The sequence below is a fragment of the Octodon degus genome, unplaced genomic scaffold (assembly GCF_000260255.1).
Source record: "Octodon degus isolate 3935 unplaced genomic scaffold, OctDeg1.0 scaffold00266, whole genome shotgun sequence".
NCBI classification, from domain to species: domain Eukaryota; kingdom Metazoa; phylum Chordata; class Mammalia; order Rodentia; family Octodontidae; genus Octodon; species Octodon degus.
Window position 1 is genome coordinate 1,425,016 of NW_004524842.1, and position 13,365 is coordinate 1,438,380.

The window sequence follows — 13,365 nt, forward strand, 5'->3', positions numbered from 1 at the left end:
TTCTTTCTTTCTTTCTTTCTTTCTTTCTTTCTTTCTTTCTTTCTTTCTTCCATGCTGGGGATCTAACTCAGGATCTTTCACTTGCCAGGCAGGTGCTTATACCATTGAGCTATCTCCCTGCCTCTATGCAGCTATTTCTTACAACAATATCAACTTGACAAGTTGTACCATTCTCTTAATACACATATACAAATTTGGGCAAGCACTCAGGGGACACAGATGTATTTACACACACATATAAATAACAGACACATAAATCTTAATGGAGTTTAGGTTAAATCCAGAATTTTCTACTATCTTTTTCCTGCTATTAAAAGTATTATTGGGGATTTTGTTTGTTTAGCATGTGTGTGTGTGTGTGTTGCTGTGTGTATGTGTGTGTTTAGAGTGCTATCAGTATTGTCTTTTAAAAAAAAAAAGAAAAGAAAAGCTTGACCTCCTGTTTGATACTATATATAGTACTGTTTCATCATTCAGTATCCTCTCTGGCCATTATGTCCATTTACATGTGGGTAATCGGGCACTGAGATTCCCCTGACAATTCAGTGACTCAGTATCAGACCTGAGATTTAGACCTAGGTCTCCTGCCTGATTCTATACCTGAGTTCTCAACCCCAGTCTTGTCAGGACTGCTTAATACTCATGATGGTCCAAGCACATGAAGGCATAGCTCCATAAACAAAGCCATGAACAAGTAGTCCTAGTGAAAATTCCCTTAGCCTCCCCGAGTCCCAGAATTCCTCCTCCAAGAGTGATGAGGTGAGATACCCAAGGTGACTATGACCTCAGACTTCGGCAGCAGTCTGTGTAACATGTTCTTACCACATTCGCTATGCTTTTGAAACATAGAGAAGACTAAAGCCAAGAAGAAGCGACCTCTCTGAGCACTGTTGTTCTCATTAGTTCTGTCTTTACTGGCGTGTGGGGACTCCTCTGACTGAATTCATTGTTTTCTACCAGCAAAGCTCTGACTAACAGTAAAATGTGTTAAATCAATGTAGGTCACTGGGTCACAGATTGGCTTATTTTAAGCCATAAAGAAAAACATTGCTTCCCTCAGAAACAATAGCTCAAAATAATTTCCTTGGGAAGGGTTGTTACTCCAGTTTAGGGTTAAAAATACACAAAGATATTAAGTACTTATATGCTTTGCGTACATTCATTCTTCCCAAAGCACCGTTCTGCAAGGAAGACACTGAGAAGTTACGAGGCTAGGACCACACAGCTAACGCACTGTGAAGCTGTGACTCAGAATGATCCAGTTGGGCCCAGCATGCTGCACCTTAGCCACATTCGATTGTGGTTTACTTTCCTTGAGTTGGGGAGGCCTAGCAGTGCGGAGGCCTTTTATTTCCCCCAAGGGCTTTGCTGATCTTGAGAGGAAAGAGTCCTGAGTAAGGGAGGATGTCTCCCACTCTCCACAGCTGGATTTTCCACAGGTGTGATAAAACGAAAGAGATTTTAGCGCTCAATTATACCTTAAAAAAGAAAAAGGCGACCCTCTACTCAAGTGGGTGTACAAACCCCATAGCCAAAATAAACATAATTGGATGCCTGCTTCAAAAGTCAGTCACCATAGGTTAGAGGCTGTCTCCTCCTGTGCGGCATCATTGAACAACCTGGTCTGTCCCACGTAGTTTACCCACCTCTTACATTGGTGACCAGAGCACCTTCACAGGTGGGGCTGTGTCTATGCAGCTGCTGTGTGTCAGGAAACCAGTTTAACAAGAGTGTGTTTCCTGTGAACCATGCGAGAGGCCTCAGTTCACTCTCTGCTCTCAGCCCCTACCTCCTTGGGCACATTAGAATCTGAAAGGAAGCCAGTAAAATGAAACTGCTGCAAAAAGTTGCTGATTTAAGCCAAATCTATGAACTCCTTTTGGAAATCAGAATAATTCTTCTCAGTTGCTTTGCCTTAATGAGAGTCCCACCTCTTCTGATAAGTACCCTGGCATCCTTTATGAACTACAATTTTAATTCACTTTTTCCGCACCAACTAAGACTTTATAGCCTACTTCTGCTGGGGAGCTGGGAGTTATAAAACTTCTATCTACACCTGAAGCTGTGCACTGAAAACAGTCGCAGTTTCTTTCTGAATATTCATCAATTTTAAAAACACACATTTAAATTGAAAACACATTTTAAAACCTATCAGTCTCCCACAGGGTTATTTTATTTTTAAAAGTGAGATAGGGAGAGAGAGAGAGAGAGATAGCTCAGTCCTCAAACAACAATCTTTTTCCCGTCTGTTCACAAAGGTTAGATTTATGTTGAAGAAAAGCGGGGGGGGGGGGGTTGTATTGCATTCAACCACATTTGACATTGCCCATTACTTAAGGCCTTTAGCCTTTATTTCTGTGTCTGTTAAATGGAGTTATGATGCTGTCCTTCTCAGTGGGCAAAGAGAACAGTGACCTTTGGCCAAGTGAGAAAAGAGGGCGGCAACTTCTGGAGACCTTTAGGTACAAATACTCCACTCTTCCCACCCCATGATTTGGAAAGAGAGCAAACGGTAACAGGTTATTGTAAGCCCATTTGGAGGTTGGGAAAGGTTGGTAGTAGTAGAGGCGAGTAGGGAGAGGAGCTGGAGTCTTGGATTAGATGGTTTTCAATCTCGGCTTTGTTGCTCATTAGCTGAGTAAAGCTCACCGAGTAATTTCATTTCTCCGAGGCTTCTTTTCGCTTTATGCAAAGTGAAATGGTACTCTCAGCTTTCCTACCACTCAGAACTGCTGTGAAGTCAGATGCAACACTGAGGGATGGGGAGAAAGCTCAGCGGTCCAAGTGCCTGTCTGGCAAGCACAAGGATCTGGGTTTGATCCCCAGTACCACGTGCCGTGCCAGCCCCACACGAAGCTGGCCACCAAAACCGGATGTGGTGGCGTACACCTGTAATCCCAGTGCTGGGCAGGCTGAAACAGGAGGATCACTACGAGTCTAAGCTGCATAGTGAGACCCTGTACCAAATAAAGAAAGAAAGAAAGAAAGAAAAGAGTAATTTTTTCTAATGCAACAATGAAATTAGATTGGTCAACTCCAGAGAATAGCTAGCTGCAGTCAGGTGACTTGGGTGTAGGTACTGATTGCAGGACGTGGAATTCACTGGATGATGTCGGCCCTGCCCCAGGGCCCTCCCAGGTCCACGCAGGTCCTGGGTCTGTAAGCCTGACACTTTGGATGCAACTAAGACAGCAGTGTTTCTACAAAGAATGTGGGTGGAAACAAGAGAGGAGATACTGTACTTCACTGGGGAGGAACGTTTCCGGAAGCTGTTAAAGGCGTGTGCTTTACCTGCCTAGGCGGTTTCCCTCACATGTGCAGCTAGAGAAAGCTAAAGCTTGAAGGAGGCCTTGGGACTGGAAAAGATGAAAGTGGTGCTAGAGCAGGGGAAGCAGGAAGCAAAATGTGGGGCTGTTTTCAGTTGGGAGCAGGATTTCCACTCAGCATTGCCGAGGCTTAGCGTGTTAAGGTTTCACATTTGCGAAGAATAACCAGCCAGCATGCCACAGTTAAAGCATGCAAGCTCCAATCTGTGGAGCACCTGGGTCCCCCTGGCCCAACCTTGCCTGGTGCTCAGAGGGATGGATCACTGTGTGTGCAAGGCCAGAGTCTCCCTGAAAGCCCTCTTCTTTTTAAAACTCACATAGTGGTAAGTGTATCTGTGGAGTCCCTGAAGCAGGAATTCCCTTGAAATTCTCATTTCTCTCTGTGGTCCGGAGATGGGTCTTGACCACATTTGGGTATGGAAACCCTTCAGCCTGGCTGCCCCTTGAGAGTCATGTTCTTTTTGAAAAAGAGTTTTACGTAGAAAAGAAGAAGGCTGTTTTTTTCTCTCAGGATGAGAATATCCCTCTGAGCGCAGTGAGGGCTCTACCAGAGTAACAGGATCCATATGTTGAAGCTGGCGGCTGATGCTCAGCATGTGGGCCAGTGAACTTTCCAGGCAGAAACATGCCTTTAATTCTCCAAAGAAGGCCCTGTAAAGTCCAGAAAAGACCATTACTCAGGTGAGGGATGGTGTATGCGCAGCTACTCGGCTTCCTAAGCCCTTCCTTCTTGTGGAATATGAGCCACAGAGTGCGAGAGAGGAGGCCCTGGTGTGCAGCCTCTGTGAGGCCCCAGGCTCCTCCAGATAGCACAGGGCCTTACCAACACTGAGCGCTCTCTCTGTCGTCAGTGCTGAGGGCTGCTACTCAGATTGTTTGTTATGCGGAAAGGGAGCATCCCCCTCTGCACGAGCCAGCGCTGCATTTCTCAGGGCACCCTCCAGCAGAGCCAGGAGGCCTGCGCCCTCACTAGAAATGTCTGTAGAGAGCTTGGCACACGTCCCTTCATCTGGGAAGTGAGAAGGCAAGGCGGGGTAAGTTCTGAGACCTCTGGGAGTTTGCAGTGCAGAACTGAGTGGCCCCAGACTGTCTAAAGAGGCATGCCGGGAAAAGCAGGCTCTGCCCATCTCCCTGGCACCTGCGGAGATGGCATCCCTGGCCAGCACGATGTTCGAGGGCAGCCCTTTGCCATGGGCTGTGTTCAGGAAACAGGAGAACCTTCCATTGCCCTTAGCTAAGAATTCAGTGCTGAGCCCAAGTGAATTGTCAGCAGCAGGCTGAGTAAGGATGGAACTAGATAACCGCGCTATTGTTCCAGCCCAGTGTCTGGAAGAGTCTGAGCTGGCCCTCCCACACTCCCAAAGAGAGCCCAGTGCTCTCCTGGACTGTCCTGTGCCTCCTTTCTTACCCTTACCCTTGCCACTGCTCTCTTTTCAGTTTCTGGCTTCATGGCTCTCTGGCTCTGTTTCTGTGTCTCTCTGTCTCTGTCTCTGTCTGTCTGTTTCTGTCTGTCTGTCTTTCTGTCCATCTGTTTCTCTTTCTCTCCCCCTCTTTCCTTCCCTCCCTCCCTCCTTCTCTCTCCCTCTCCCTCACCCCCCCCCCAACCTCCTGCAGGTTTTCCAGTCACCTGCTTTGTCTGTTTCTGGCTAGCTGGGAAGCCTGCAGCCCAGCACTGAGGTGCTCACAGGCACTACCTCCTCAGCCCAAGCATTCCCTTTCATCCCTGTATTCTGCTGAGCCCAACTGTGGTCTCTTCAAATGCACACAGACTCAGAGCTGAGGCAAGCCCAGCCTGCAAGCCAGTCACCATGGCAACGAGCTTTCCTTCCATTCTGCTGTGAAAAGAAAATGGCTGGCTGTTCTGAGGAAGAGCTCACTGAGTCTCTGTGACCCAGCCTGCATTGCTCAGGCCCCTCCTTCATGTTGGCTGTGAGGAGGCGCTCCACGCATTGAACCAAATATCTGTCAGCCTTCAGCTTTCACATTCACTTTACCTAAGAGAAGAGACAGAAGGAGGTTGAATTCAAATGAATAAAGCAGTGCTTTTCTAATCTAAAACTATATATTCACGAAGGAGGAAGAGTTATCCGCTCTGTTTGGAGCAGACTGAGATCTGGTGCAATGTATTTTCTTATCAGTGTACTGGATGGACTGAACTTGGAGATACTTGAATAAAAATTCAGAGAAAGCAGCCAGGGATATGGAGGTTTCCACAGGGCTACAGGGTTGCAGAACAATGTCTGGCCAATTGAGGTGGTGGTGTTTGATGTTTCTTGTTGCATCAGTAGGTAAGGCGGGCATTGGTCTGCATCCTCTGCTTCCAAATCATCTTGAGTCTTCGTGCTCACTCCCGCTCTGGGTGATAAAGCGGGAAAGTCCTGTGCATAAATCTGAGGTGACTTCCTGTTCTGGACACAATTATGGGGATGCATCAGAGTGACCACCAAAAGGGACTGTTTGGGCTGTTTCTGTGAATCCAGAGTGTGGCTGTTTGGAACAGAACCATGGGGTCAGAAATGCCTAGCTCGGAGGTCCCCAGGAAGTTCCACAGTGGAATGGCCTGCGCCGTGTCTGCTACTGGCTATGGCATCCGATGCTTTGGTGGCAACTACGTCTCAAAATCCAAACAACCTCCACCCTTTACCCTTTCTTAGAGTGAGCCATGGACCCTGATTTGAATAAAAGCAATGGGTTTCATCTCAGAACGTTGAAAGTGTGTTTCAACTGGGCTTTGTCTTTTTCAGTTTCTCTGCAGGTGGACATCGTTCCCAGCCAAGGGGAAATCAGCGTTGGAGAGTCCAAATTCTTCTTATGCCAAGGCAAGTGCCTTTTGTCCTGCTGCCTCAAAGTACATCAGGCAGAAGAGAGAGGCCCTTGAGTACCAGATGACAGCACCCAGAATTCCGGGCATTACCCTGCTCCTGGGCCAGTAGTGGGACCATTTAAATAATGAGGCAGCTCTCAGACCCTCTTCCTTCCTCTCCAGTGCCACCCCAAGGTAGTGACATGTGCCACCAACACTTGTGCTTCACAATGGAAGAAGCGTCCTTTTAAGAAAATCAGCACAGCTTCCAAACAATGCATTGTCTCTGATCTCCTGCCCTGTCTACACCCACAGTTCTGTCTACACCCACAGTTCTGGAAAATACCACCGTCTTAGAAATCATGCTTCGGTAGATCGATTTAAAGTCAATTTCTTAGATTGTTCTAGACCTAGAAAATCTGCAACTTACCTGAAAGTAAAATGAGTACTGGTCTCTCTTTAGTTATAAGGACATGGGTTTTCCAGGTCCATTATGAAAGTCAGTACACACCCCATGGCCCCTAACCGAGCTCTACGGTATATCAGACCCAGGGTCCATCTTGTCTGCCTAGGACATATGCCCCTTTTCCACAGCTCCAGTTATTATTAGAAGTCCGGGAAGGAAATGACATCCAATGAGGCCTGCAGTCCTGTGTGCGTGGCACGGCTAGGATTCACAGCATGGCAGGACCCGGAAAGAGCTGAGCTGGGTGTAAACTGTGCCATTATCAAGCAGCTTTTGGCAGAGAGGGCCATTAAGTTCTACCACGATTCGCATCAGATGAGGTGGCCATGGCCAATGGAAGCATTCGCTCCAGCTTTGCCTTCATTACAGCAATTTCAGGGCTCTGGAGATGCAGCCATGGCGCCTACAGCACAGCTTGCAAATAGCGCTATTGATTGAAAACATGATGGGTGCTGAAACGAACACGGCTTCATTTCCATGCTAAGCATCTGCGCCGAGCTGGGTGCTACAGGCTGAGGAGGCTGCTGCGAAGAGCAGAGGCAGGGTGGGATCCCAGGCCCCTCACCCTGTGCCAGCCCAGGGTCTGGTCCTGTCCAGTCACAGCGGTCTGCCTCTCATAGGTGCCTAGGCAAAGGGGGTGTGAGTGTTGCTGGCTGCCCTCTTTGCAGCATGGAACCAGGTGAACTTGTCCGTGGAGGCATCTGGGCAGCTGTAGAAGTCACGACCATGTGGGCAGGCAGAGGCTGACATCAGAGTGACTGGAATCTGCTGCGTTCCTAGGCCAGCCAGTGCTCCTATATTCAGCCCAGGGGACCATCATCTGACTCCACAAAAAGAAGCAGGTCACAGGGCACTGACCAATGAGGTCCTTGAGCATAGGTCTTACAATATACTAAGTGTCTTTATTTCTCATTCCATGCAGCATGTTAAGTTCCTAGCTTAGTGACAAAAGCACCGTGGGTCCCTAACAAATTTCTTTGCTCTCACTAAAGAAAATGAACTCACGTGGTTATTGAGTTCCTTCCAAATACACTAGAAGTTATTATGTATATAACAATTAAACAGAAGCCAGAGGACAGCTGTGAGACATCCAGATATGAATGCTCAGCCCTACCTCACAGGCCAGCCTTATGGTTGTTCAGTAGTGCTTACTGAGGACCAGTATCACTCTGGGAGGGACATTGTCCTCTCAGTGTCAGTGGTTTGAATGTAATCTCTTCATCTTTAGTAGCGGGAGATGCCAAAGACAAAGACATATCCTGGTTCTCCCCCAACGGAGAAAAGCTCAGCCCGAACCAGCAGCGGATTTCAGTGGTGTGGAATGACGACTCTTCCTCCACGCTCACCATCTACAATGCGAACATCGATGATGCTGGCATTTACAAGTGTGTCGTCACTGGAGAGGATGGCAGTGAGTCTGAGGCCACCGTCAACGTGAAGATCTTCCGTAAGAAATTCTTTCTTCTGTATTCGATGCTCTCCTTGGTCAGCCAGTCACACAGGTGGTAGTAGAAAAGATGAGGTGGCCTTCAAGGGGTCAGTGAGGGTCTACAGCTTGCTTCTTCTCTTCCTTTCAAGTCTTCTCACCTCACTTAGAGTCCTGGCATAAAACTCTGAGTTTTCAAATGGTCTTTGGCCAACTCAGAGCTCACAATCCTGACCTCTTCTGGTCACAGCTGTTCCCAACTGGCCTTCATTCTTCAAATTCAAACGACCCAGTTTCCAGAGGGGTGTTAGGGGTCCCTCTTTGCCTTCCCCAAGTTTTGACTGACAGGTACAGAATTCAGGCTTCTCCTTATATTTATCCTCCACTGGTAATGAAGTCCAAAGACCTTGTGCGGCAGGAATGACTATTTGAATGCTGTGTGACACTCAGAGCAGATATCCACTGAAATCCCACGTGGAGGTGACATCTCATTACCTGTTATTTGGTGTCTGGTCTGTCCTGTTGGCCACAGTCATGGTGGGTGACATCTAATGGGGCAATATTCATCGCCACAGTATTTATGGCCATTCTGCATGCTCTCCTCCTGTTCTTCAGGGATCAGAGTGGAAGAGTAAGAAAGGACTGATGACGGCTAGAATCATTAGAAGAGATGTAGAGGAGGCCTCTACCACATGTTGTGCCTCATAAACATCATTGCATGTAGAAGGAACCACTGAGGAAGAACCTCCCTTCCCTGTGCAGACACCCTTCCGTACAAAGTGTAATGAATTCACTGTCCAGTGTTGCAGAACACTGCTGACATATTTCATTTCCTGTCCTGACTGTTCCACCTGGTGTCCCTGGCCAGTATTCAGGGGGATCCCCCTCATACAGCTGTATCTATGGCTGGAGGTTTGCCTGCAACTCAAGTCCAGGCAGCATGACTCTAGCAAGAAGTGATCCTGTGGTGAACCTGGGATTTTACTCACGCTTCTCCTGCTCATTTTCCAGAAAAGCTTATGTTCAAGAATGCGCCAACCCCGCAGGAGTTCAAGGAGGGAGAAGACGCCGTGATCGTGTGTGACGTGGTCAGCTCTCTGCCCCCAACCATCATCTGGAAGCACAAAGGCCGAGACGTCATCCTGAAAAAAGATGGTAAGAACTGAATTCTTGGTCAATATCCTTCCCCAAGCACTGTCAAGCTCCCTGGGTTTCTATTCCTCTCAGCACCTTAGGCACCCCAGTCCAAAGTCCAAACCCAGATTCAGGCACCCTAGAATCTGTACGCAGTTTCCAGCTCCTAACTCATATTCCATTGAGACACCTTTTCTTCTCTCCAAAACAAAAGAAAGAGTTCTCCTAGACGTACTCTTGGCTACATTCAGAGCCAAGGACACATTTTCCTATTGCACTGCAAAGCCTCACCCCATAAGACCAAAATTAAGACAAAGGAAAGAGGCTCAGCCACCTGCCTCCAGATTCCAGAGTTCTCTGACTGATCTTTGGATGAACCTGCCTCTTGTCTCTTCTAGTCCGATTCATAGTCCTGTCCAACAACTACCTGCAGATCCGGGGCATCAAGAAAACAGATGAGGGCACTTACCGCTGTGAGGGCAGAATCCTGGCGCGGGGAGAGATCAACTTCAAGGACATTCAGGTGGTTGTGAACGGTGAGGAAATCTGTCCTTCCTGTTCTCGCCTTTGCTGCAGCCTTGACTCCCCCTAGCCATTTTCTTTGATTTCCTCTTTGGTGTCTGTAATCAATTCTGTCTTGATGTGTGCACACTCCGAGCTGTATCTTCTCCCCGCCCTAACCTCTGGAAGCTTTTGCTCACCTTGGTTTGTTTTTTTTTTTTTTTTTTCCTTCCATTTTTAATATACTTGTTTTTCAGGTCTGTCCTCGACTAGGACGTCTTGTTGTGTCTTTCATTATCTTGCAGCACTAGGCGTTTTCTCCATCCTGACTACTAAGTTCTTCTTCATCCTCATCGTCCTTGATGTTACCGTAATTGTGAAGTTGGTCCCCTTGGTTCAGCATGCAGAGAAAATATTACAATCAATTCAGATCTCAGAATAGTCAGAATCCCATTGCATAGGCTTATGAATCTTAATTTGCAGTGTCAAATAAACACACCCATAGAATCGATCTGACATTTACAAGATGTTTACAGGAAATTATAATGTCAGTACTAAGAAAATAAATAAATGGTGTTTGAATTGTTTTGGCTATTGATAGGTATTTTTTGCCAAACTCCCTCCCTCTCATTCCTTGGTAAAAACAGCCTGTGCACAAGGTTGTTTATGATTATTCCAGAGAAATGTCACTCTGGTAGCTGGCTTATTTCAAAATGGTATTAAACTTATGACCATCAGAAATAGTAATTTCCAATTTTTTCCAGTATTGAGAACGCCCCCTTTTGCCATCAAGTTTGACCAACACTGGTAATTATTTAGTGCGCATTGACTGAGAAAATATGTAATGACAAATAGCTACTATCAACTGATTTGAACATGAATAAAATGTAACATTGCAGCTTCTAGACTTTTGAAAAATAGTAATGCATGTTTGTGGGCAAATTGTTTCTTTGGTTGCATTAATTATTTACTGCACAAATGAATTTTAGTCCCTTGACCAACTCTGCAGCCATCCAAGACCTATAGCCCCCACATGAAACTCCCTCACCTGGGGACCTGTGAAGTGTCTCTTCTCCAGCCTGTTTTCTTCCAAGTTTGCACGGTGACCCTTGACATCTTTGTTTCCTTCAGTGCCACCCACTGTCCAGGCCAGGCAGAGCATTGTGAATGCCACCGCCAACCTGGGCCAGTCTGTCAGCCTGGTGTGTGACGCAGATGGCTTTCCAGAACCCACCATGAGCTGGACAAAGTAAGAAACTGGCTGGTGCCTTGTATCATGGACTAGAGAAGAAGGGGCATCGTAGGGTGTTCTTCATGCTGGCATTTCAGTGGCATGGGTCTGGACTTCTGGCAAATGTCTGTATGAACAATGAATTATTTTCTGTAAGGCTCCCTTACTTTATGTATTGGATTAGTCTTTCATTATCAGTCTTGTGGGGACAGGTCCAGAAGATGTGGCCTGGGGGATCACAACCTCATGAGTGCAGTTTAAAGCCCCTGGACAGAGTCGGAGGAGTGGGTGGAGAAATGACAGGTATATGCAGAGGTACAACTTGGTGTCTTCCCTTTTGTGAAGACTAAGTATTCATCTTGGCTCAGGGTGCATTTTGTGGAAACTGATTAAAACTACACGTCATAATTCTGGGGTCAAAATCACAGTCTTCTGTACTTCTGCACCCTGTAGGGATGGGGAACCGATAGAGAATGAGGAAGAAGATGAGAAGTACATCTTCAGTGATGACAGTTCCGAGCTGACCATCAGGAAAGTGGACAAGAATGATGAAGCCGAGTACGTCTGCATTGCTGAGAACAAGGCTGGCGAGCAGGATGCCTCCATCCACCTCAAGGTCTTTGGTAAGGGCAGCAGGAGTCCTCTCACCCAGGATCCACCAGAAGGATTGTCCACTCCCCTGGAGCAACCATTTCTTAGCAGTTGCACCACCTAAGCCCCAATCCACGCCACCGCCAGCTCACTGCAGGGCGAAAGTTTCCAGCTGATCTCCCTGCCTACCCCACTCCTGGTTGTCTTCTGTCCCTTCTACTCCCAGTAACCAGAATGTCCTAAAGCCCACTGCCTTTTACCAAATCCTGTTGCAACCAGAAGAAAATCCAGTCCCCCTGCTATGGGCCAGATATATGCTGGCTGCTGCCTGTCTCCAGCCTCATCTTCCCTTCCCTTTGGTCCACACCGGAAATTCCCCAACCACACACACTTCTTTGGGTCCTTCCAACACAAACTTGTTCCCTACTTCAGGGACACTGCACTTGCACGTTCTTCTGTGTAGAATATTGCTCCCAGAGATCAGCTCTGAGTGGTCTTCTTCCTACTGTCATTCAGGCCTCAGTGCAAGCTCTCCTCTGTGCATCCTGCCTTTATGCCCTGGTAACATAGCTCCCCCATCATCATTCTAAGCCTCCCTTACCTCTGTGAATTCTTCCACTCCCCTTACTGTGTCTTCTTCATGCACACAGCAGTACCAGAATTGATTTTATTAACATACATGTTTGGGGAATTGCTTATTTCATATGTCCACTCACACAGAAACTCCAGGATGTCAGAATCCTGGCTTGCACATTGCATTCTTCCTGGCACTGTCAGCAGCTCCAGACTCATAAGAGGCGCTGGGTAAATAGCAGTGACCAGCCCACTGGCTGCCTCACCTTCTTGGCTTCCTTCACTGGCCTTTGTGGAACTGTCATAGCTGGCCATGAGGAGTCCCTGCGTCAGTGCTCACAGTGTCAGCCTGACCTCAGTGAACTAAACCTCCGTTCATTTCTGAACTGAAAGGCACTTTGACCTGACCTTCTAAAAGGAGTTTGTTGCAGGGAACTGTTCACCTTTGTGGCTTTCAACTCCCTCTACTTGTCTGTCAAGAAAGCACAGATTAGCCTGTGCTTTTTTTTTTATTATTTAGGACAGCGTGTACAGGGTCTCAATGTGTAGCTCGGACTCGTAGTGATGTTCCTGTTTACAGCCTCCCAAGTGCTGGGATTACAGGCATGCACTACCACACCCAGTCTCAATCGCCTGTCAGCATGCCCCGGGGGCGGAACCAGCACACCAGGCTTGGGGATCGAACTCCCAGCCCCTGCATCTGCCTAAGCAGGTGCTTTAATCCACTGAGCTATTTGTCAAGCCCTTGCATACTCTAGATAGTACAGTCCAAGTACAGATGTCCGAGGGGCAGCCCTGGGCACACCCCTCCTAGCAAGTCAGAATGAGTATCTGGAAACCATCCATGGGACCCGCTTTTCTAGCCTCTTAAGGCTGTGTGTCAACAGGCAGTTGAAATCCAAGTGTGTGTATGCAAATGGCCCTCTAATCACGAACCTTATTCCTTATTCCTCAAGATTCCTTGAGAACAACTGGATTCAGAAATAGGTTAGCAGTTTGAGACAACTGGGTATACTTGAGAACAGAAGCGAAACTTCATGGAAAACATCCTTGGTAGACTTCACCCTAATCTCCCCTATCACTCTAGGTAGATACCTTCCTGTCATAGAAAAGGACAGATCAATTTATTAATTGTTTTCCTCCATTTACCAAATACTTACTGAGTATCAGTGATGTAGGATACTGGCACTACAGAGATGAGTAGCATGTTTTAAAATCTTTTCATTTGTTTTTATTAGTACATGTTTGCAGTAAGGAAAGCATTCACTGTGGGGGGTTGCTACATATACACTACATCTTTTTTTTTTTTTTTTT

General features: G+C 47.1%; 1 protein-coding gene across 10 annotated transcripts in view; it reads left to right on the forward strand.

The window, feature by feature from the left end:
- The window catches only part of Ncam1 (neural cell adhesion molecule 1), a 318,282-nt gene that overhangs the window by 246,028 nt on the left and 58,889 nt on the right, over positions 1–13,365 (forward strand). For all 10 annotated transcript variants that reach the window (XM_004646367.1, XM_004646368.1, XM_004646370.2 and 7 more), the window contains exons 2-7: positions 6,071–6,145; positions 7,824–8,042; positions 9,033–9,176; positions 9,554–9,691; positions 10,788–10,905; positions 11,341–11,510. In XM_004646367.1, coding sequence (XP_004646424.1) covers positions 6,071–6,145; positions 7,824–8,042; positions 9,033–9,176; positions 9,554–9,691; positions 10,788–10,905; positions 11,341–11,510 — 864 coding nt within the window. The remainder of the gene's footprint in view (positions 1–6,070; positions 6,146–7,823; positions 8,043–9,032; positions 9,177–9,553; positions 9,692–10,787; positions 10,906–11,340; positions 11,511–13,365) is intronic.